This window comes from Cylas formicarius, unplaced genomic scaffold (genome assembly GCF_029955315.1).
Source record: "Cylas formicarius isolate icCylForm1 unplaced genomic scaffold, icCylForm1.1 PGA_scaffold_10__41_contigs__length_53128322, whole genome shotgun sequence".
Taxonomy (NCBI): Eukaryota; Metazoa; Arthropoda; class Insecta; order Coleoptera; family Brentidae; genus Cylas; species Cylas formicarius.
Genome location: NW_026844214.1, coordinates 37902639 through 37927462, shown reverse-complemented (window position 1 = coordinate 37927462; position 24824 = coordinate 37902639). Strand labels below are relative to the sequence as shown.

Genomic DNA, 24824 nt, shown 5'->3' with positions numbered 1-24824 from the left:
CCTGTTCTATGTATTGTAATTCAATATTATTTGTACTATGAGGGTACTGTCCAAGTGATATTCTGTGGTGAATCGTTACCAAATAATACACGTAGTTACGCGATTACTTTTATGTTGCTGGGTACGGCTACGAAGCTATCACGAGTTTTATTTTAATTTGTAATTAGTTAATACACTTTGTGAACTAAGATGTTGACTTTTATTTAGGACTAAAAAAGTCCTGAGTATTACACAATATTTATTTATTTATAATATACAATGGTAGGCTAACCTATTTTTTTAAGTACTTGTTTTGCGCTTGATGGATGGGGAAACTACAATCAAACCGTGGATAATCGAGGACATCTGTAAAAACTATGATTCGCTATCTTTCAATAAATCAGTTTTTAAAGTTAATTGGGTAGTAATGCCTCGTACCCACATACACAATATAATAACGTGCGCAAGATACTTTCCCACACGGTGAAGAAAATTATATGATAAATTTCCGATGCGATGCAACGTAAAATAATTTTGAAGGGATAAAATTAGTGTAATTTAATTAATACGGGCTTTACATTAACCGGCCGGAATTACTTTGGTTCAACTGTAGGGAGTCTAGACCAAGACCGCAAGGACTATCGCAAAATCTATATTTGGTCTTGATCTCAGTTTTTCCCTATTAAAAGAATCTTTAATCTCTTATCTACAAAACTGGCATTCTTTAATGGCACTGAACGTGGTTGTTAACAGTACCCCTTTAAAGAATGTTTGACCGAGGCTTTGACCAACCACAGCTGTGCTTTGACATTTATACGGTGATCTTTTGGTGGTGATTGTTTTTATTTTATTAAGTATATCTACTTAATAAAATAAAAACAATCACCACCAAAAGATCACCGTATATATATATTCATAAAATACCTAAAAATCCACAACATTAAACAAAAAATGCTTTGTAACACTATATCGTGTTACAAAGCATTTTTTGTTGAGTTTAATTTTGTGGATTTTTAGGTATTTTATGAATGGCACACTCCAATAACCAACCTTCTTCTATGAAGCAACAGGGAACGTTAGGTTGTGTTACGAAGTGATTGGTGTTGGGTCTTCTGTTTCGTTGAGTACAGAGTCCTTCTAACATTCGTTTTAACCTAATGACTTGAAGTGAGATCTGCCATGCCCCACCCAGTTCTAAGAAGTTCGGTTACAAAATTTTCCGCTCCCTGATGATAAACGAGTATTGACGTAAGCATGTTGCTGAGTTCATATTGTAAAAAAACCCTTTTTGTGCTGCAATGAACCTCAGAACTTGCAGCATGTGACGCATTTTTCTCTAGCAGCACAATTTCCAAATCGTACGGAAAGTTAATCAAATGAGCAAAAATCTCTGACAATCTGATATTCGCTCAATTGTTATAAGTAAAAAATTAATACGTATTTTAACAGCAGAACAACTTGCCATAATTATTGCGTTAATCGAAGATCTGTGTTTCGAAAATGGTATCCAGATATATGGAAACTGGAAATTACAGGAGAAGGCCTGTTTTTCGACGCCCTCGCTGCGTTCACAGGCATTACGGCTAAGACATGTTACAGCAAGACAACTGCAACTGACATCGTGTGGCTCGTTTGAGGTTTCGTTTACTAGTCTACTCTTTTTGCTTCTGTTCGACATATACTAGTTTACAGAGGCGGTAAAGGATAGATATTCAGTAAGTAATATGCGACTTAACCTCAATTTTTGCGCAGGGCAGGACAGAATTATCTGCAACAAATTTCATATAGATTAATTTTAATGTATGCTAATGCAAGACCATACTTGACAAGAATTGCATGTGAATACTTAGAAGAGGTTGGCTTAAAAGTTGGCCTGCTGTAACTTCTGATATGAATCTTAAAGAGCACGTCTGGAACCATCTAGTACTGAAGTTAAAAAGCGAAATGTTGCTTTAAACAATATTCTAAAAGTCGAACATGAAGAATAGGATAATCTTGATCATTTTTATATATGAAAACTAATTGAATCAGCCCCAAACCGTATGAGAGCAGTAGTTAAGAGACCGATTGTTGTCGTATTATTTTATTTAAAAAAAACATTTTTTCTGTTTTTCTGCATTTCACTCTATAATTATTATGTTATTGTTTTAGCCGAATTTATTTGCCTATGATTTATGATGAATAGGACCAATTATTGCGAAAGCTGCAAAATCTATTATGCGATAGTTTTTTTAGGGAAGTGTACTTAACACCTTTAAATTATTTGTTTTCATATTGTATAAAATAATGGCTTTCATTCGGCTACAAATTTAAAAAATTAAGTAATTATTAAGCTTCCCGGTGAAATAAGCGAAGTTATTAAAAAAATATAATTTCAGACTTCAGCCAACCTCATATCCGGTGGTAGGGCTCGAAATATGTACCGGTCGATTAATAAGCTTCATGAGAATTACCGTTTGATATAAAATCAAGAATTAAATGTTGGATTGGCAATGAAATGGTCATGTAAGGGAAGCAGTCGTCATATTAACCGAGAATCGAGAATCGAACCAAGCACTTCTATATATCCGCAAATAATCATCTCGATGCAGAAAATGTTTATTAATTGATAATACTTTAAAGACAACTTTTCAATATATTTACTAAGTGTTTTTTGTTTAACATCAAAAATTGAATTATGTCACCCTGATTTTCGTCTCCCAAAACAAGCTTAGCGCAAAACTCATATTCTTTCAAGCAATAACGTAATATCAAATAGCAGGTATTCCCAGACATCTTTATTATATATCTATGAGGTAAAATTCGGGGTGAATTTTAATCAGTATAAAGCAATGTATGTTTTTATTTATTATTTCATAAAATACATTTCTTATAAAAAAATAGTTTGCAAAAATGTTTCAATAAAGCACTATTCTCGAAGATATTGAAATTCTTGGGAAAATTTTGATTTTCTTTCACCGATAAATCAAATAACTTTAGATGCCGCTGAAAGTTTACCTGATTTGGAATTATAGAAGTCGTTAATCCATCGTTTATCAACAGAACACAAATGAATAGGCACAGAACTATACAGAGAAACTTAAAATGTTAAGATAAGTATAGCCGGCAGACCGAAAAATGTTAAAACCCGTAACAAATACTTTTCATGGAGACGCGATTACCGCACCACTTGGTACCAATCCGGGCACTTCTTGAATACTGAAAAGTTGTTCTTACGACGTTCCTACGAGCAGCAAGAACCTCATGTTCACTCTTTGCTGTCCTCTTTGTTCACCTGCCCCGTTTGTTGTTCCAAGGTAACACTAAGTTGTAGGCATGTAACCCGCACGTATATTATATTCGTTAATTATCGGGGAGAATCGACTCTAAATTGGACTGTAGATATAAGTTCGGATTATTCAACTTCTTAACGTGAAGTTTAGTAAAAGTGGCTTGAAGATAGCTGCATGTACCATTTACACTATTTTTAGAGATAATTTGTCTCTAATTAATGTTATTTGTCAATTTGGCTCCTTTCATTCCCCTTTCTATAGGAGATAGACGAATGTTGGTGTCTATTAATTTTCAGTCAATACTAAAAATCGCATATAGGTATCGAGTATTGTTTCAATGTTTTTGGAAAATGTGCATTTTTAAAAGGTACCTAGTATGGTATAGTTGTTATCGAAAATTTTGTGGTTTCAATGAAAATATTTCCTAAGCAACTTTTTATTTAGAATTTAATGGTTTCAATAGAAAACTCATAGTTAATTAGTTATGAACTGAAAAATTGGCTTTTATATTAAATTCTCTACTTCAAATCATTGAAAATTACTTGAAATTACATTTTCAAAAATACTTGAAATTTTGCTCTAGAGTTTTGCATGCGTACTTATGGACGAATCAGCCATAATGCCAGAAACTGCGTACTGGTAGTTTTGGTTGGTCAAATAAATAAATAAATGGGATACTATGGTTTGTTTCTCAAAGAAACTTTCACAGCCTGCAAAGCGTTTTCTGTATTTTTCCTGCGTCAGGTGTTGACTGTGTCTCGCTGCCGAATCGCCAAATATGCTGCTGACATCTTCAGAGCGCTATCTGAAACTAATTTGATTGCTCTACACGTACCTTAAATACTTGCTCCCTACCATTCTACCCTCCCTGGTTCCTAGAGAAATATACCTGAATATACACACCTTTTTCGTTGATTCTTTGAAATTTATTTGAAAGGTTAAAGTAAAAACTAGAATTTGGCTACGCATTTTTCTTCTGTATGTCGTGCCACTATCCAAAACTCTCCTTGTTCATCCTTCGAAACTTTTTCCTAAGATAACTCAAGCAATATATAAAGTATGCTTTATTTTTGAAAAGGTAATTTTTATGCAATACGGTTATTTTCAATGTTTGGAAAACAAAAAATAAAAAGTAAACTTTTCTGTTGACTAATAAAATATTAGTATTAAAAAATATATATTTATGCCATTAAATTTCCCATAAACAATGTTCTGTAAATGTTTTCATAGAAACACAAAACTTTCCATGCCACAAAAGTTACAGCGATTTTTTTAAAATCCACATTATCGAAAACACCCTATAACTCTGGAACGGAAACAGATATCCAGGTGCGTTTTTTATCATTATGTTTTTTATGAAAATAGAGCTCCAGAAATTCACATTTTTCTTTTTCGACTCTATCCTTTAGTAAGGAGAGTGTTCCTTTAAAAGTGTCCAATTTGACCCACCCTGCACATATCGGCATTTTTTTCAACGAACAACGGATTGATAATTTTTTGTTTTAATGCACCTTGGAAACAGTTCTCAAATACCTTCTACAATTCCAAATTGTGTGTATATAATTAATATAAAAAAATTACCTTTTTTCTGTTTAAAAAAATCTAAAAAATTTTTGGCAAAATTTGGTCAAAATCGTGTTGTCTTTTACATCAAAATGTTGGTCTCAAAATACCAATTTTAAAGATACCTAAGTGATATTTTTTGTTGTATTTTACAAAGTTTGAATAAAGAAAGATTTAGTTTCGTGCAGTTCATGATTGCATCTTAATTGGTTGTTTTTACGAAAAAATTACACAATAGAATAAAATTAAATTGAAAATAAATAATTGCGGATACTCAAATGCATCTTTAGAAGAGTGAATCGTTAAAGTAACTATCTATTTCTTACTAAAGATACTAATAAGAACTTAGCGAGGTCAGCTCCAAATACAATAGTCAGAAACAATTGGTCTTGTCCAGACTACTGTAAAATCATTTCTTTTTCAGGTGATAGGATATTGGTCGTATCGCTGAACTAACGCAACACCCGCTAAAGTTTGATTTGTGTAAAGCACGTATTAATTAAATTACACTAAATATATCATTTTAAAATTGTTACCCCATAAGTTGGGTCTCATCTTAAATTTATATATATAATTTTCTTCACTTTGTGGGAAAGTATCTTCTACACATTATTATAGAGTGCAGAGTAATATGTGGGTGCGAATTATCATTAATTTCTTTATAGGCAGATCTTTATAGTAGATCATGGATATATTTCAGATATCCTCGATGTCTACCTTAAGAATAATATAAAACAAATTTCAAAATCGAGTTCAAATAGGGCTTTAATTATTAAATAGTAATGGACTCTGTATTTTGTATTCAATTGGATTGCCCATGTGACAACTTTGCGACTGTCCATTTTGTGAGAGCCTAGATGTTAAGCGTCCTTTTTTTACACAAACCACCTGCCGTTATCATTAAGTGAAATAAGTAGTCACAATTTCATTGGAAATTAGGTTCGAGACCCCATTGCGAGAAAGCAAAATTCCTTTCGATTCTGTTTTTTATGTCTAGCAATTATTTCAAATATCGTAATGGTATGTCGTAACACTAACATGCGATACATAGTAAGTTGCCGGTATTGGACCATGGAATAGGAATTAATTTAATACTAAATATATATTACAAGTTGTTTGCTATTTATTTACTATCGAAAAATAGTATTAAAAAAACAGAAATGTTCTTTTTGTTTTTAAAACGTAACATTTATTGCATCTTTCCCACCAAGTGGAAAACTTTAATAGAACGAGTCCCAGACAATCAAGATCTAGGTTCTTTACTCGATACAATAGTATATTATGCAAGTTTAATAAACATCACTTTAGTCACCAGTTAAAATTGGCGCGAGCGGAGCGAGCCTTTAATAAACGGGTGAGTTTGAATGTGGAAATTTTCGACAGAGATAGGTACATAAATGTAAGCTTGATAGCGAATGTTTATGGCTAGGAAGATTTTTTCAAAGGAACATAATTAGTACTAATTTCCTTTGAAATATTTATACATTTAACAGAAAGAAAATATCTTGTAACCGAATCAATTCAAAAATACGTACCTACATAGGTGGATATCTATTTACAGTATGTGGTTAATCTTGGATACGAATTCTTCCTGTATCTAATTTATACACGGTAGTTAGAACACCCGTATCAAATAAATTTTGTACCTGACTGCAATTGGGATATTAATCATTAACTATAGCGAAATAATTTCACTCCAGATTCGCTATTAATTCATTGCCGCTAGCTTGGCTAGGGTTCTGCTGATTGTTGATGATTTATATAGCACGTTTCTTTTTTAATGGTTAAATATTAAGCAGAAGTTAAGTGAAGAAATCATGTATCTAAATACAAATGTTGGTTTTTAGAAATATTGAAATTTAATTAGATAATAATTAGGAATTAAGTAATATTTAGAAGAAATTCAAATGCTTCAAAAACGATAACTAAAAGACGCAACTAAAGTTAGACATTAAAGGATAAACTTTTTTCAAAATTTGACTCACAACAAATAAACAACCAAGATATTTGTGAAAGACACAACAAGCAGAGCAACAAGTTTCTTGGGAATAAATTGGCTCTGTATCATGTCTTATCTCTTCCATGCATGGTAGTAATTACAGTAACAATAATAATTGACTTTAATTAACACCGGCAAAATTATTATATATTAAAGTTACTATTACATTAACGGTCAATACCTGGAACCAGTCTAGTTACAATTAATTAACTCGATCAAATGATTACATCATTTTATTTTCTTTCGGATAATTTTGAAATTGCCAGCGAATATGATTAAAATGCAAACGACCTTTCTTATTTACAGTTTAGGACATATATACGCACATTATAACACTTGCCATGCGTTGGTCTTGAAACTATTAACTGCCGACGTTATCAGACTGAAGGGAAACGCAATGAAAAATTATTATTATTACTGAAAAATATGTATTTTCTTAATTAAAATTAAATTGAATGCAAAATTGAAAGAAATGAAAATTTATACATTTTGTAAAAAAATTAACACCATGCTAAAAAATCTAAGATTTGCCTTTTTTTAATGAAATTGTACACATATTTGAAGTTAAGAAACAGTAGGATGTGGCCCTTCTGCGCTTTCGTATCATTTCTTTCTCATTGCAGACGATCCCTCAAAGATCCATAATTTTCATAATAGTAACTTTAGTTCGTTGACTATTTTTAGAGTTAGTGGAATAATTGGTAAGTAAATTAAAATTTAAATTCAGCCTTTAGAAAAGTAGTAAATTTTTAACGACTGTCAATGACCCGATACATAAGCAAAAAGCTATAAAAATGTTATGAACGTAAATTAAATTCAACCCGTGCTTGCTGGTGTTTTATGACAAAATTTATACAAATTAGAATTTTTTTAAATAAATAACTTACTGTATATTCATAGCGTTTTTTAGTTTAACGTTGTGTTACGTCCTACTGTTGCCATGTAGTTGTATCACTGGATAGAAATAGTCATCATTTTAAAACTTGTAATTTCAGTTCTCTTGGAACTTCCTTGACTTATTAATTCCAATCCCAATTCATTAAAGTTATACAATAAATTTACACAAGTTTCAACATAACGAAGAGTTAGAGCTGGAGTTTTATAAATAGGAATGTTTTGAAATTGATTATCAACTCCAACTATAAATGGAAGTCGATGAAAATCTGGTTGACTCTAAAAAATCTCGGTAACTAAAATAATACCTACATTCTCAGTCGTTTTTTATGAGACGAACCTAATAATGAAAAAATTGAACTCAATTTTTAACCACATTTAACGGAAAACACAGTTTTTTAAATCAGTTTGTGTTGCGCCAATTTTAAAACCTGGATTATGACCTACAAAACTTAGCTTAACTTAAACAATCGTTGTTAGCATTTTCTGATGTACAATTTCTTGTTCACAGAAATCTCATGGTAAAAGGCAAGCTAAGTTTATCAGTATTTTGTCTGGTCCTTTATCGGGCAAAAATAATAAACTCATATCATACATTATCTGTTATAGGAGTAAGAAAAATACCCAATAAAATGAAGGAAATGTATTATCAAGACATTTTTTGATGAAGATAATGTTCTACTGATGTGATTTTTTTCAAGGCCGGTGCATCAACGGCAGAACTGCTTTCAGATTATGGACGACTACAGATTCTTTTCAATAGAATTTCTTCCCATTCTCATAATTTTTTTTTAAACATTGGAGGACTCTAGGGAAAGAAAAAATTTGTTTGCGTTTTTTTTTCTGTTTCTAGTTTTTCCACGGAACTTACAGCATCAATTTTCGATAATGTGCATATTGAATTGAATTAAAAGAGACTTGTACCAGTAGAAGTAGACATAGTTTTATTTTTACTTACTTTGAGGTTGGAATCGACTCAGTTAAAACATGGTCATATTCTATGGGGAAAACAAAAAATTCCCAAGATTTTCCAAGAATATCTTCGTTTTATTAATCCTCAAAATTTAAAACACGGTGCCTTGACTGTGGAGTATTTTTTAAAGTTGGTTCTATTAAACTTAGTGCAATGTTAATGCTGGTGCAACAGCCCATAAAAGAGGCATTTTTGAATGTCATAACCACTTTTTTTGGTCTTTTCTTCTTCAGTGGCCCGTGACTAATGAGATGTATCTCCCAGGCATAAGTTTTGGTATGGTCTCTCAATATCAGAATTGGCATTTTAACATCATATATGTAGGTAGTTTTCGACACTGTCACATTGTAACTTAAAAATGTTGAAGTAGCCTTAAGAGGCGTTATCGCGCAAATGACGATAATTCAGTATATTCAATTATTTTTAGATACTCATATGAATTGCGTACTAAAAAACTGCAACTTTATATTGTAATCAAAAAACAAAAAGATTCAATATCCGGAAAGGTCATTGAATTCTACTTATAAAGTGCGTAAAGAATGTGAAAATATCTTTTTCTACTCCCTCTGTAAAATGCCTAATTGCACACCGATCTAGCGGCGGGAAGTGTCACTTTACCACGTCAGTTTCGTTTCCCATGGATCCGAGCCACTTCGGACATTTCCGGGCTTTTACCGCACGGGTATGAAAGCAATCGGATGTTTTCGAAGATATTTTCCACGCCTTGAATGTTGACGTTTCTCAATTCTGACGGTCATGTCAGTGAATCTATTCGTGTTGGTTTGTGAAAATGTACCCAAAAACTAACGGTCGTAGAAAAAGAACTTTTTAAGTCACTCGTTTATTAAACACTCGCTTCGCTCGCATAATATACTATTGTGTAATTTGAAAAAAAAAAGACAGACATCGACATTAAGTTAAATCGTAAAAAAATTGAACTAGCTAGAAAATTGCGAACTGCAGTGTAGATATTTATAATCTGCGCATACTTTTTTCTTTTAAGAAAAATGGTTTTTGTTATGAAAATATGCCGGCCACATAACCAAGGAGACTTACATATATTCCTCTTTGGAGCAATTCCGAAGAAATATACTTCCTTCTGTATCCAAAACCCTCACGCTTTTTTGGGCGTTTTTCAAACAGTCTTTGATGGGCGCCAAGACAGGTGTAATCTTCAAATTTTTTAATATGTTCCCTGTCCAACTTCAGAGCGGTAAATATATGCTTAGGTGGGAAGAGTGTAACGCCTTCTTTGTCATCTACCAAGTAGAATGCTGCTTTGCCGGCAAGAACGTCTCTAGTTGCCTCTTTTGGTATTACTGTATGAACACCAATACTACAAAAATGACGCGGGCAGAAGACTTCGTTATTCTTAAATGGATCTAAACAACATTCTAAATATTTACCCTCTTATAAGCATGGGAATTCGCTGTTCGTTGGGGCCATTTTTGTTAGTACTTTGCTCATTACTTGACGTTGAAGGTTGATTGTCATTTTGTTCTTCATTTCGTTCCGGTTGCGAAGAATGGTATTTTTCGGGAGGCCTGCCTATCGGCACCAGAGATTCCTTCATCTCTTTTTAATTCTTCTTTAATGAAAATATAAATAACACCTATCAGTTAAAAAGTATGGAAGATAAATAAGAATAAAAGCTAATTGAAATAATATTTATAGATTTTATCTATTTAGATTAAATGATCAATCAAAACTCAATGGTAATTTCCAAAGTGGTAATTTACAAATAAAAAAGAAATCATGTATTTGAATTAAGCTTAAAATAATTTCTCTTGGGTGCTTTCTGTTTCGCTTTTTTTTTCTATATTTCATTATCATAAGTATATGTTATATAATCCGAACGTTTCAATCTACAAACCGAAACAAATCCAAGAATTTTTCGTACCTTAATTGCTGATGGAGTGGCACATGGATCGTCGAAACAAAAATAACAACTGCCCCGGCTGAACAATTAAAATTGCTATTAAGGGCAAGAATGTCACCGTGTTGGTCGGTTATTTATATCTTGTTTTCGATTTTGATGGTCCGAATAGAAGCACGTGTATATCACTACATTACAGACGAACATACCTAACTACCATGCCAAAAATATTTGCATGTTCAATTGCTGATGCTGATATGCTCCATTTAAGAAGACGAATTTAGAAAGATCATGGCATTTTACTTAAATATTTTGCATACATTACATAATATTGCGGACAACATCAGGGCTTTGAAAAAGTGTCACTTTTGGTTTGATAATAAGGTCTATCTTTACGATATCTACCCACTTTTTAGAATTGCTTTCGTTATGTTATGCAGTGCTTAAAAAAAATGCGGAAAGCTTAAGTGAGTGATGCCTGGTTCAAAATAATGGGTCGTTTGTAACATAAACGTTGGGCCATATTTTTCACTTTTTTAGAATTAGACTATCTACGATTTTTCCTTTAGAACTAAATTTAAAGAAAAATTTTTTTAGCAATTTATTTTTTTCGATGGCTATGGTTGGTGGTACCGATAAAGGTAATTTATTCTGGACTGAGTGTGGCTGTCATGGAATTATAATTTTTCTTAGTTACTTTTGTTTCTTTATATTTTTAATTAAGTTTTGGTTAGTCGATGAATAGAACGTAAGTTTTTCCATTTTCAATTGGTTATAACTTGTGAGTGTATGTGTTATAAATTATGTCCATTCAAACCATCAGTCGCGCCGGAATGGTAAACATAAAAATTTCAAATCATTTGAATAATATTATTAATAAGCCTCCAGTAATATAATTAACATATAAAAACTTTAAATTTCTAGAAACCACGAAAAGAGGACCATTATTTTCATGACAAATTAGGAATCCGCTAAATAAGGTGGAGTTCTGACGTCAATTGGGACGCGAATGTTGCTTTTTAAAAAAGTAAGCTTTAGAACAGGTTTAGATATTACGGTATATTATATTAAAGATCGTAACAGCAAATAAAATACTTTAAAGAAAAATTTCTATCTTGTTTGCCTGCCTTCTATTTTTGTACCGTATTTTTTTTAATCCAGTTCGAAGGGGTGATCTTAAATGAATTTTGCAAAATTTTATTGTACTGCGTAATTGGTAGATCGTTTGCTGTAGAAGTTTTGAAAAAAAAAACTATTAATATAAGTTGAGGAGCCAATAGAAATATATATATAATAATAATACATAATATATAATACATAATATATATCATAATAATATAATAATATAATATATATAATATGATAGTATTTAACATTGCTATTATAAGATAGAAGGGAAAGGATTCCGTCTTGTTTAAGGCAGTGAGGTGTGTCGACTAAAATAAACAATATACCAATATCATATTAGCTAAAACGAGATCTAGTTCATTTCATTTAAAAATAAAATTTCCCACTAAATCTTATATTCGGAGGATTTTTTTCTAAATTTTTGGGAGTTTGGTGAGATCAATATTTAACATCTTAGGAAAATCAAAGCAGTCTACAGTTTTTGCAGACACAGATTATCCTGGTTGTTTGGAGTGTTTTGATACCATCATAATGCCATGAATTATCTACTATCAATGTTGCATTCATTACAGGTTCTGCTTATGTGCCAGATGGTAAAAGACAGGAGGCGAGTAAATACGACAGGCACAGAGAACAAAAGATCTTACATTTTTGTAGAGTTTGGTTATATAGACATTCGAGGCTTAGGAACTTTAATTCTTATTTAAGAGTGAGGTCAAGGCTCAAACTATTTTTTTCAAAATATTAATAAGAAGAGCCTAGTTTCACGACCAAAGGGTAAAATATATATTTTTTTTAATTTTGTGGCCAAAGAACAAAGCTTTTAACAGGTTTTCCTTTGGGATATATAAAGTCCTAGGAACGGTAACTTTTTTAAATTACTTTCGTACTATACCAGTTGTCCAAAAATAATTAAGAGTAACAAAGCTGTACTTTTTTAAATGAAACTCCCTCTATATCTCCCTCTAAAATGGAGGTATGCAATAAATACTCGAAATATCGAGGGTCCATTTTCAGACGCTCACATATTTTGTCAAAACTTTTGCTAACTTTGGACAATATTTTGCGGGGTTACAGTGTTTAAAGCATCTGTAATACGCATTTTCAGATTTTCTGGTTTGGTTGAAAGTATGTTGTAAACAATTCCTTTCACGTATTCCCATAAAAAGAAGTGTAATGGTGCGCAGTAAGTTTGGGGATCTAAGGAACCAATTTTGAAACCGATGTCTTCCAATCCACCTGATTTCAAAATTGGTATTTAAAAATTGTCAAATTCATCGTTGTTATAATATTAAAAGGGAACGTTCCAATAATACAGGAAATTGATATTCAGCGAAATGAGACTGACAGCCTTAATAAATTATAAGCAACGAGATACAACTTTTATTTAGTAATCACCAAATGGCGTCAAAAACCATAATCTTGGGTATTTTGCGAAACGCGAAAAGACACTCTAACACCATTCGATAGGTAACTGAAAAGTATATTGCCTCCTCCACCGTAAATGTCGTTGATTTAATTTAAATATTTCTTATGTATGTATTTGAGAAATAAAAATTAGATTACATTTTGATAAAACCCAAATTATTTAAAAAACTTTAGATTTGTGTATCAAAAACCATATTGAAACGCACACTTATTTTGATTATCCAGTGGAGAAATGTTATAATATAAAGCGGGTTGGTTATGATTTTAATTTCCTTTGTATAAGTATCGTAGGTCGGGTCAAGTTTTAATCCATAACGGGCCTATGGATTGGGTTGGATTGGAAATAGATCTTCAGGGTGTCCAATTGAGGTGCTGTATTTCGGAAATCGTTAATTGCATACAATTCACTAATGCCTCAAGAGACGTCGCCGGACATGCAGCAGTAGCTTGGGAAAAATAAGTGAATTTTATCATATATTTCAATTATCGCTTTCAAGTCTGGCCTTTCTAATAGACAATAAATTATGCATTATGAGTGCCCTAAAGTGAAATTTAGTGGTTTCTAAATAGTAACAAAATTTTCTTAAGCCCACTTTTAAAAGAACAAACAAGTTACACAAAATTACTAAAATTATTTTTTTTACTACTTGCAGTTTCCAAGACATTTGATTAAACTCACCAAATGTTGTTGTGATTTTGTTTCATTCACACAGTAAAAAAAATATAATAACAATAAATAAAAATAAAAAAGACACTAGCACACAAATATAAATATACTAAACTTATTTTTTAACAGAAGCAAAGAAAAAATCTTGGAAGCACTTCACCAATATATGAGTTAGAGTTTTAGTCGACAAAAATGTTGTTGATATGCCGGGAACAATGTCTGGACCATTACGTAAACTGCCCAGAAAAGTGCCCTTGTTCCGTTACCAAATTGCCTACAAATTTTAATTAAAAAAAAATTTAAAAAGAACATGAGATAGGTATAGGGAAACCCACTCAACATTATTTCTTTAGTAGTATCTAAAAATGAAACGATATACAGGAGATACAATTTGAGCCAACCTTCGTTTTCATTTTTTTCGAAGTAAGAAAAAGTTTGTAGCCGATAGTACTTACATATATTATTCGTTTTTACTGACGGACTTTACTCCAGTAATATAAATAAATATAGAATATTAAAATATTTAACTTAATTTATCCTTTTAAAACAATCTTAAAATGATAACAATCGGCATTGTCATAATTCTAGTTTACAATAAACTCTATAATTTATTTGCAGAGGAAAAACTTTCCTACGGAAAAACAATTTTTCTTTAAAAAAGAAAAGGCATTCCATTTATTAAACTTATCCAAGTCGCAGACCATCACTTCATTATTGACTACGTTGGCAAAAATTTCTTTATGAGGCAGAGATCAAAGGCACAAAATGAAAGTTTTAAAAATAGACCGGAGATTTTGACTCACCTTTGTAAACTCGCAGTTTCCAAAAATATCGTGAAGCCGTTTGCGTGGGCACATCGCAGGCGATATTTTGACTACGTATTTATTAATTTAAGGGATATTCTTGTGTCCTACTTGTTGTATCTCATTGAATCATTTTTATTTACAAACACACGCATTTAATCACACTCACAGGCACGAAGTTGTTTAAATATTTAGGCACTTTCATATTTTTAAACAATTATTGGAGTCTGAAACGAAGAATAAACTGGATGATTTTAGTTATGTTAACTGTCAAAAGGTTTAGTTCAGTTTGGCAGGATTTAATAATAATGTGAGGAACAATAGTCAGCTCAAAAGTAAGATCATTTCAAAAATGTACTTTTCATTAAATACTGGTGACTCCCTAAAAGAACATGGAAACTAAATTTAGAGCAGTCGACTAGCAATCTACATAGTCTATATAACAATTGAAGAGAAACACATTTTGCGGTTTAAACAGACAACAAACATTAAACCTTAACAGTAGTATCATTCTTGATTCACCATTTTGAACACGCAGTTTTCAAAAATATCGTTGTTTTGAGTGAGCACATCCCTGCGGCGAAATTTTGATCAAGTATTTATTAATTAAAGCGAGATTCTTGTGTCATACTAATACAGAAATGAAAACTTCAAATGAGTGAATATATTTTTGAAAAGCATCTTGGTAAAATTTCCATCAAAACCGATGCGACATAGTTTTCAGCCAAATATTAAGAACGGAACAACTGCCAATAATGCATATTTGTTAATCATTTAGCTTTAAAAAGGTTTACTCGTTAAGAAACTGCATTCTTTAAATATTTTGCTGGGCAACCATGACTATAGAATTAATTAACAAGCCAAGAAGAGGAAATTCCTGCATAATATAAGTTTATACTGCCGAAAATTCAACCGAAACAAGCGTCAACTTTATTATTTATACATCTGTAGGTATACGAACAAAACGTTATTCTTTAAACCTTTTTCAGAACAAAATCGAAAATAAAATTTAGACGTTTAGATGAAAACTTTTTAACATTTTATTTTTTTACTAATTCAAACGTAATGTTTTCCTTTTTTTGTGTCTAAAATGGTTGCAGATAGTTGATAATAAGATAATAGAAAATATAAGAATTTGATTGTATATTTTTTATATTTAAAAACAGAGGAACTTCATTTCATCTTCATCTGTGCTCACTTAAACATTGAATCTAATTAGTATTTTGAATGTGTAATATTTAGAAACTTTTGATATCAAAGTAAACACTGTCATCAAAATTAATAAGAAATTTTGTTATTAACATACAGAGTACTCTAAATCTGGCACTCGGGATTTTACGTTTGAAATGGTAGAATTTTTGAGGTGAGTAAAAGAATGACTACATAATATTTTAAACTGTACTTCTTTTTTGTTGAGAACAAGTAATCTTTTCATCGAATATAAGTTGTAGTGTTTCTACGTTGCAGTCGACGCGTCACCGATATATTTCTTTGGGAGTTTTTGAAAATTTAAACCGTTTTTTGTCGTTTGATTTGGAGAAACTTAGGTACAGGACTTTATAAAAATATTTCATGTACAGTCAATAATGTACCTGTCAAGCTGAACTAATCAATTTGTGTTTAAAGACTAAGATTACTTACTGAATCGATTGCAACTTCGTTCCCGCAAACCCAGAATTCTTAAAAATATGCCAGTGCCAAACATATACTTCAATTTTATTTATACGTTTTATCATGCAGATGGTCTACTATTATTTAAAAATTTTTTCAACTTCCTTACGTTGCTTTTTGCCTGCAAATAGTTCTTGGCTTCGTCTTTTTCCACCGATATCGACTTGGACCTCTCTCGAACACCACTTAAATAGTCCCCGATTCTTCTTTCGCGATTTTTATTCACACTAATGGAGGATAACATATGCATTGGTTTAAAATTTGTCACTCCAGATTCGTCAATTAGTACAAAAGGAATTCGTCCCGCCAACACGCCCCTAGATGCGTCCTTTGGAACTACAGCTTGTAGAGAACCACGTGTTACTAGCACGGGACAATCCAGTCTCATCCTTTTCAATATAAAATCTTCAATCGCCAACAAATTTTGTTTCTTCATGAGATCGTATGGGATTTCTCTCGAATTTCTTACCGGTTTTTCATCCGATATTAGAACGGCACTTTCCCTAATTAATTGCCTTATTCTGGGATCCGATTTGGCACACTCGGGATTCTTTTTAATCCTCGAAATAGCGGTCTTTAAAGAATAATCTCTTTCCGCCAATTGGCGTATAATCGTCATCCGTTTTATCATGTCTAGGGAAATATCCTTCAAATTGTTTAAAGATGTTTTTCGCTGCGAGAGATTCTCAACAATGTCGTCCAAATCGAGTGCCTTCGCAAAACTTAGTGCTTCCTGTATAAACTCCCTCAACGTGCTTTCTTTTTTCTCCAACAATTCTTCAAGGTTGTTACTCATCATGGTTTTAACAGAATTAACGATGCAATCCTGAAGCGCTTCTACGGATTTTTCTTCGGAGTCGACCGTTTTAATTGAAGCTTTGATGAATTGCGAAAAATCTTGCAAGATTCCCGGACTAACTTTGACCAATTTTGTAAAGGAACAATTCATAATATGGCCGTCGCCGATAATGCGATCTAGATATTTGACCGCATCCATTATCGATAAATCTTCCGCAGCTAAGTTTTTCAACGCTGCCATCTTGGTGTGGGAAATGTCGTAAGTTAGCTGCCTCAATACCGCGTCGCAGACTTCTAAACGATCGGACGAAGTCTGCATTAGGGATAGCAATTCGTTAAGCACTTCGGGGTTATTTTTGAGCATGTCCGAAATAATATCGACTACCGAATGAAGTGCTAAAAGCTGGTCTTTGGGTCTATTCTTGTAAACGTCGTTAGCTACAACTAAAGCGTTCTTAAACAAAACCTTCAATTTACTGGAGCACTTGTTAAATTTGACATCGATATCTGTCTGTTTGATGTTAACGTCCATGTTAATGTTCTCGACGCGAACACTATTTTTATCCCGGAAAGCCGCTGACCTCCTAGTTATCGCGATCAGTATTTCGGAAAGTTTATTTAAGGTGTCATTTTCTTGAGTTATTCTCGACGCCGCATTTAACGCGTCGCTATCGCTTACATACGATATTAGGTTATTTTGGGACACTAAACTTATCTTGCGGAGTTCGTCGAGTTTTCTCTGCAGCTGCTTCTTTTTTTCCTCTAAGCTATTCAATAGATCGTTCATGCCGTCGTCCTGTAACATCTGTTTTAACTTTTCCAACTCTAAGCGTTGCTGTTCGTGTTTCAAACGAATCGCTTCCAGGTCGACCTCCTCCATTTCGGACGTATTCAGTTCCGCACTGTCCAAAGTAGAGTCCGTGGAGACCTCGTCAGTTTCTTCGTCGCTTGGTATGCTCGATTTTTCGGCACTTCCCACAATTATTTCGATATTGTTCATGTCCTCGACCCCTTGTTCTTTCATCACCTCTTCGATGCACTCCTTAATTGCGTCTTGATCGTTGTTTTCTTCCTCGGGTACGACACTTATAATTCTCAAGAGTTTTCTCCTTCTTTTCTGTCTTTGTTCCTCCGGTTCTGGTGGCGGTCGTTCTTCCACCTCGCTGGCAAAAGTTAATTGACCACCCGATGTAATTGTCGATTGCGTTGGCAAAAACAACGGATCTTTTTCGTTATCTCCCATGATTAGACCGTTAATCAGAGTTGGTTTATTGTCGATATTAATGGTGATTCCGGGGGCGTATTCGTCACCAAACTCATTTTCAACCGTTTGCCCCGGTACGAAAACGTCACCATCTTCGGTATGAACCATTTGTCCGCTGATAAAACATTCCTTGCCCGAAGTAAGTTTAACTTTGGCCCCCGTAACCCGTCCGTTAATCGATCGGTCGCTTTCGATTTCCGTGAGAGTCGCGTCGCCCAAGTTTTTAAGAATTTCCGGTATGTCCTTAAGGGTAGGCAGCTGTCCGAGCAAATCTTCGCTTCGCGCGATTACTTCGTTAACGTTCTTCGTACTTTGCAGATCGGCAATTTCCATGGCGATTGGATTTTCAGTGGCCGGAACCTCGATCTCGTCTATCACCTTTTTGGCATCTTCCTCGAATTTTTTCCAGTCGAATTTTTTCATTATCTGCTTCATCATTTCCTTGAACGCTTTGGTGCCTTCCCATTTGTGTCGCTTCTTCTTTTTCATGATCCTCTTCAGTTCCTCCTCCCATTTTTCTTCTTGCATTTCCTTATCTTCGAACAGTTTAGCCAAACTCATCGTGTACTTGCCGTGGTGGTGATTTTGTTCCTCCTCTTCTGTGGTTGCGGCCTCCCCGCAAAAAAGGGGCCCGCCATTTTGCTCGTAATACTGAATTTCGAGAGGAACTTTTTTGAAGTCCTTCATTTTGACTAGAATTTTGTCGTTTTTTTGCGACACCAAGATGTCGACGATATCGCCGTCCCTTAATGCCAATTCAAAGGCGGCTTCGAATACTATATTGTATTTTTTGTCTTCGACGGTATATACGAAAACGTCTGTGCCGCTTTTGCTTTGAAGGATGTTAGATAATACTTTTTGGGTTTCGTTTTCGGGATCGATGCACGGGGTCATATAAGTAAAATCTTCCATGCGCTTATGCTCCCTTTTACCATAATTTTTTGACCTTTTCGATCTCTCTTGTCTATGATTCAAAAGTACCGGAATATAATGCTGGATTTTTGCCCCCAGTAGCCATTTACCCGTTATTCTGAGCGTGCGCAGTGCGTCCCTAGGGGTCAGCGGTTTCAGCAAAGGCAGGTAAAAGTTTCTAGTAAATATCTTACTCGCTCCGGTAATTTTGCAAAACGAGAGCACGTAGTTCACCATTTTTTTTTTTACTTTTTTAAGCAGGCACGATCGATGAATGAATTCGAATAACGACGTATTTAAAAATATTTAATTTATTCAGTTTTATTATTAAACATTACTGATACACGGTTAAAATGAACATATTTCAACAGAACGAAGTGAAATACAATACAGAACCACGCTTAGTTTACAAAACAGAAGCAAAATCAATTCGTTCGCAAATTCGGCTCGAAATAGAAAGGCGCGCGTTCGTCCCGACGCGACGTCGCCGACGCTAACCGGTACACTGAAACCTCGCATCGTCTCGGCGTCGCAGCCTCTTCTAAAATCTTCTAAAATTGTTCCCGTAAGCGTCTAAAGCGGCTTGATATTTTAACATCCTCGTCGCGCTCTTCGCCTTCTCTAGGATCTGTTTCGTCTTATCGTCGTCGAAGAACGTACCCTTTTTAATGCTCAACTCCAGTTCTTCCAGTTTCTGACTTTTTTTAACCGGCTGGATAGGTTCGTATTTCGGCGGTTTTTCTATTTTAAATTCTTTACACTTCTTGCGAATATCTATTCTGAGTTTGTTTACCTTCGACTCTTCTTTTAATACTTTCTCCTCCATCCTTTCCTTCATTCTTTTCCTTTCCTGCTCGTCTCTCAGTCTGCGTTCTTCTTCCAAAAGCCGCAGAGGATCTTCCAACGGCTGCCTCTGAGGTCTGAAAGATTCCCTGGGTGGAGTTACTTCCTTGACTTTCATTATTACCGGCGCCCTCCTTTTGACCTTTTCTTTAATTAGCGGCTCCGAAGGTTCGTCAAAGTTTCGACGTTTAATGACAATCTCCTCATCTTTTATTTCTCTCGGTTTGCGCTGATATGAAGGTGGGGGACTGGGAGTGAGGGAACGGCGGGGTCTGGGCGGTGGAGGTGGAAGATCCTCTTCGGTAGCTTCAAATTTCAGCTGACCCTCTTGCGTAATAGTAGACTCACCGGGAAGGAACATGGCGGGCTGTTCCTCTTCACCCATTACTAGACCAGGAATTAGGGTAGGTTCCCCGTCCATCAACACTGTTATTCCGGGGATGTACTCCGGGGTCCCGTTTTCTGTTTCAACGGTTTGACCCGGCATGAATACCTCATTATCTTCAGATTTTACCATTTGGCCCGGAACGAAACAAGCTCTCCCTTGTGGTATCGACACCCTCGCCCCAGATACGTTTACTAAATCCTCCATTTCTCCCGACTCCAAGTTTTTGATGACGTCCGGAATTTCTATTAACGTGGGCAACTGGTTCAGCACCTCCTCGCCACCGGCAATCAACTTTTCGTTAACATGTTTGGTTTTTTCCATATCGTCCATTTCCATAGGTATGTTCTCCTCTTCCACGATTTCTTCTTTCTCTTCGACAATCTGTTTAGTTTCCTCCTCAAATTGATCCCAGTCCATGCTTTCTAGGCAGCCCGCCATCATTGTCTTCCAATCGGCCGAGTCCTCGCCTTTAATCTTCTTCTTTCTTTTATTCGCCATTCTCATCATTTCCAGTTCCCATTCTTCGACGCCCGATTCTTTGGCTTCGAAGAGTTTGGCGATGGACATGGTCTCTTTGCCATGATGGTGTTCTTGCTCTACTACTTCTTTGGTCCATCCGCTACCACGGTAGAGGGTAACTCTGTCATTCGTAAAAGGGGCTACCGGAATCGCCACTTTCATACCGTTGGAAAGTTTGACTAGAATTTTTTCGCTACGTTGCGCCATCGTTATATCCACGATGTCCTTATCTTTTAGCGCTTTTTCCATTTGGTAATTGATAACCAAGTTACAATTTTTATCCGTCACCTCGTAAACGTAATACTGACCTCTGCCTCTGGGTTTCTGGGCCAGGATTCGTTGAACCCGGTCATGATTTTCCATGTCGTCGTCAAGAAATGGTTCTACGTATTTTACATCGTCGTGCAGTTTGAGCTTTTTCTTTATTACTGGCACCCCTTTGCCTCTTCTTTTTTTCTCGGCGAGTTTTTCATCGTGTGGTTTAAGCACGGGAATATAATGTTCTATTCTAGCTCCAAGTATATTTTGACCCGTGATTACCTTTCTTCGAAGTGCGTCTTTAGGCGACAGGGGTTTTAGCAAGGGCAAGTAATAGTTTCGCTGAAACAGTTTGCTAGCCCTGGTGATCTTGCAGAGCGATATTTTTACGTTGATCGGCATTTTCGATGATGCTTCTGTTTTGTGTTCAGACTATACTTAAGTTAATATCTAATATTGAGAAAAATAAACACTATGCAGACTACTTTTGGATTGGCTTCGTTGTAAAACGCATCAGGTCGAGCAGCGAGCGTGGACTAGAAACACTAATGCGGATGTGGTCTGACAATGCGGATGAATCCGAAGAATGTGGGTTGAATCGGTGCCCGATCCGATACCTGATATTTATAGCCAATCACCTCTCCAATTCGGGCATCCATTAATAGACAGACTTCCATATACGGTGACGCAATATCCCCACCGTATCAAATGTATTTCTGTATTGGTAGTCTTCCAACCAATTGAACCGTTCATTCCGTTCTTTGGTTAAATACTTTTTGTAATCGTTATCGAAAAACTTTCCTTTTTTGATGCTTTGTTCGAATTCTCGAAGTTTTTCACTTTTCCGAACAGGCTCCAAGGGCTCGTATTTGGGAGCTTTCGGTCGGTTCTCGATCAACTGCTTCGCTCTCTGTTTGATTTCGCGACGTTTTTTCTCGACTTTCGCTTCCTCTTTTCCCGTTTTTTCCACTAAAGCCTGCACCCGTTCCTTTTCCTGTTCCAATAGGTCTTTCTCGAAGGTGGGCACTTGAAGGTCATAAATCACAGCATTTACTGTCATTATGGGCCGTTTCGCTTCAGTATCGTCCGTAACCTGTAACGAGGCACTGGTCTGAATTTTTTTGGGAGCACGTTCGCGATGTTTCGGACCCATGTTTTCGGTTGCGTACTCGCGCTTAGGCCGCTCGTAAATGAACTCCTTCTTTTCTCGTTTAGGGGGCGGTTTCATTTCAATCTCCTCATCTTCGCTATTTTGGACCTCGTCTAGCTCGACTTCTTCCACTTCCTTCTCGAAAGGTGGGGTAGGTGAACGCCTAACTACGTCATCCTCTGTCTCGGTGAACTGTAATTCGCCGGACTCTGTTATAGTCGACTCCCCTGGCAAAAACATCGCCTTATTTGGATCGTCGCCCATTACCAGTCCGGGAATGAGAGTAGGTTCGTTATCTAACAGTACGGTAAATCCTGGCGTGTATTCCTTCTCGCCCGATTCCATAACGGTCGTTTGACCGGGCACGAACAAATCTCCGTCTTCTGACGTGACCATTTGACCGGGAACAAATCTTTGTTTTTCATCACTTAATGACACGATGACGCCCGACACGTTGGCGATATCAGTTAAATCACTTTGATCTTTCAATACTTTTATAAGCTCGGGAATTTCTGGTATGATAGGTAACATAGACATAACCTCATCTCCTGCGTCTTTTAGTTTCTCGTTAACGTTAACTGTTTTGTCAATGTTTTCGAGAGCCATCGTTATAGGTTCATCATCAACTGGGTCATTAGCTTCTTCGACAATTTGCTTCGTCTCTTCTTCGAAAGCGTCCCAATCCATCGATTCGGCAGTGGCCGCCAACATTGCTTTCCAATCCTCTGTGCCTTCGCCTTTCATTTTCTTTTTCCTTTTATTCGCCATTCGCATCATTTCCAGTTCCCATTCTTCCACGCCAGATTCTTTCGCTTCGAAAAGTTGCGAAATGGGAAAAGTGGTTTCCCTGCCGTGATGATGAAACTCTTCCAGCTCTTTCCTCGTCCAGCCCTCGCCTCTGTAGAGCGGTGCCCTGCCGTCGTACGCTACCAAGGGCATGACGATTTTCGTCCCATCCTTCATTTTTACGAGAATTTTCTCGTGACGTAGGGAAATTAAAATATCAACTATAGCCTTCTCCCTGACGCAGCGTTCCATTTGATGGGTCAGCACAAGGGTGCATCGTTTCTCGGGAATAAAATATGTATAGCATTGGCCACGGCCTTTTGGTTTAGAGTTGACGGTGTGTTGAAGTTTCGTGTGATAGTCCATTTCGTCGTCAAAAAAAGGTGTTACATATTTCATGGAATCTTTTTTTCGTTGTCGCTTTTTCCCTTTCCCTTTGGGGGTATATTTTCGTCTTAGGACCCTCGCAGCATACTCCTCGAATACCGGTATCCAGTGTTCAAGTCTTTTCGACAGCACATCCTTACCTACAAGAATCTATGATTTAATATTACTCGTGTGACCGAGTGCCGAGAAAACGCTTGCCTGTGATGATGTGTCTTCTGAGGGCATCCTTAGGGGATAAAGGCTTGAGTAACGGCAAGTAAAAATTCCTTTGAAATAATTTACTCGCTCTGGTGATCTTACATAACTGTATCATAACATTCAAAACCATCTTGGTGGAATTTCAATAGTCAGTTCACTAAAACTAGGCTGAAACGACAGACTTCGCGACAATAGAAGCACAAGTTTTAAAAATATATCCCTAAGAGGTTAGATGGGTCGTTCGAATGTAACTAACCGTATAAATGCTAGGACGTTGGTGGGGTATACCGTACTTGGCACATGGTTTGTAGACGATTCATATGACTTTTTAAATGCGGATGTTGTTCAGTTTGTTGTCGATCAAATGGATTTAATGCAGGTGTTTTTTTAGTCCATTAGTACAAAAGGATAAAGTATGCCTAACGGCAATTTGATAATAAAAGTTAAAGTTCGAACCTATAACTTGCAGAAAATGTTTATATTAAATCTAATGTGAAGTTAAAAAAACAATCACTCAAAAACTTATAGAATGTTTGGCTAGTTAGAAAAGAATAATAAAATTCAAATAAATTTGAGTTCTGCATGCTTGGTTACTGAGATGCAGATTGTGTTAAATAGCATTTCTTCAAGTGATTTTTGTGCAAAAAAGGTCCATTTACGGTCAAATTTGAGTATTTTAATATTGACCAAACTAACAAATCGTTGACATAATATGGTCTATAGGTTCGCCTTTCAGATTTCAGCGAAAAAACCAGTTTTCACATTACTTTTTTTAATTGCCTTCAAACCTTTTATTTGGAAAAAAAATGCAATTAATTTTTATTTGAGGGTTTCACAGTGAAAAATAGCAAGCGTGATTAAGCCTCCCAATGTTTAGGCTTTGTGTCCAATAAAATCGATTTAAAGATCTTAGAATTTTAATCATAATTTTTTTTTCTTACAGCACTTGTACTTATAGGTTCTTTCGGTAAATCAATTGCACTGACCGGCTCTATTTCCATACCTACATGTAGTTATCCCATCTCCCATCTTTTATATTTGAAATAAAAGTCAATAATAAATATTTGA

At 35.1% G+C, this 24824-nt stretch overlaps 1 protein-coding gene across 1 annotated transcript in view; it reads right to left on the bottom strand.

Moving 5' to 3' along the window:
• The window catches only part of LOC132699912 (uncharacterized), a 38380-nt gene extending 14113 nt beyond the window's left edge, over positions 1-24267 (bottom strand). The window contains exons 1-4 of the mRNA XM_060666932.1: positions 23757-24267; positions 21897-23698; positions 19772-21667; positions 16363-19527 (exon numbers count right to left, since the gene is read on the bottom strand). Of these exons, the coding sequence (XP_060522915.1) occupies positions 16363-19527; positions 19772-21667; positions 21897-23698; positions 23757-23886 (6993 nt within the window). The 5' untranslated portion in view covers positions 23887-24267. The remainder of the gene's footprint in view (positions 1-16362; positions 19528-19771; positions 21668-21896; positions 23699-23756) is intronic.
• Between the last annotated feature and the right edge of the window lie 557 nt (positions 24268-24824).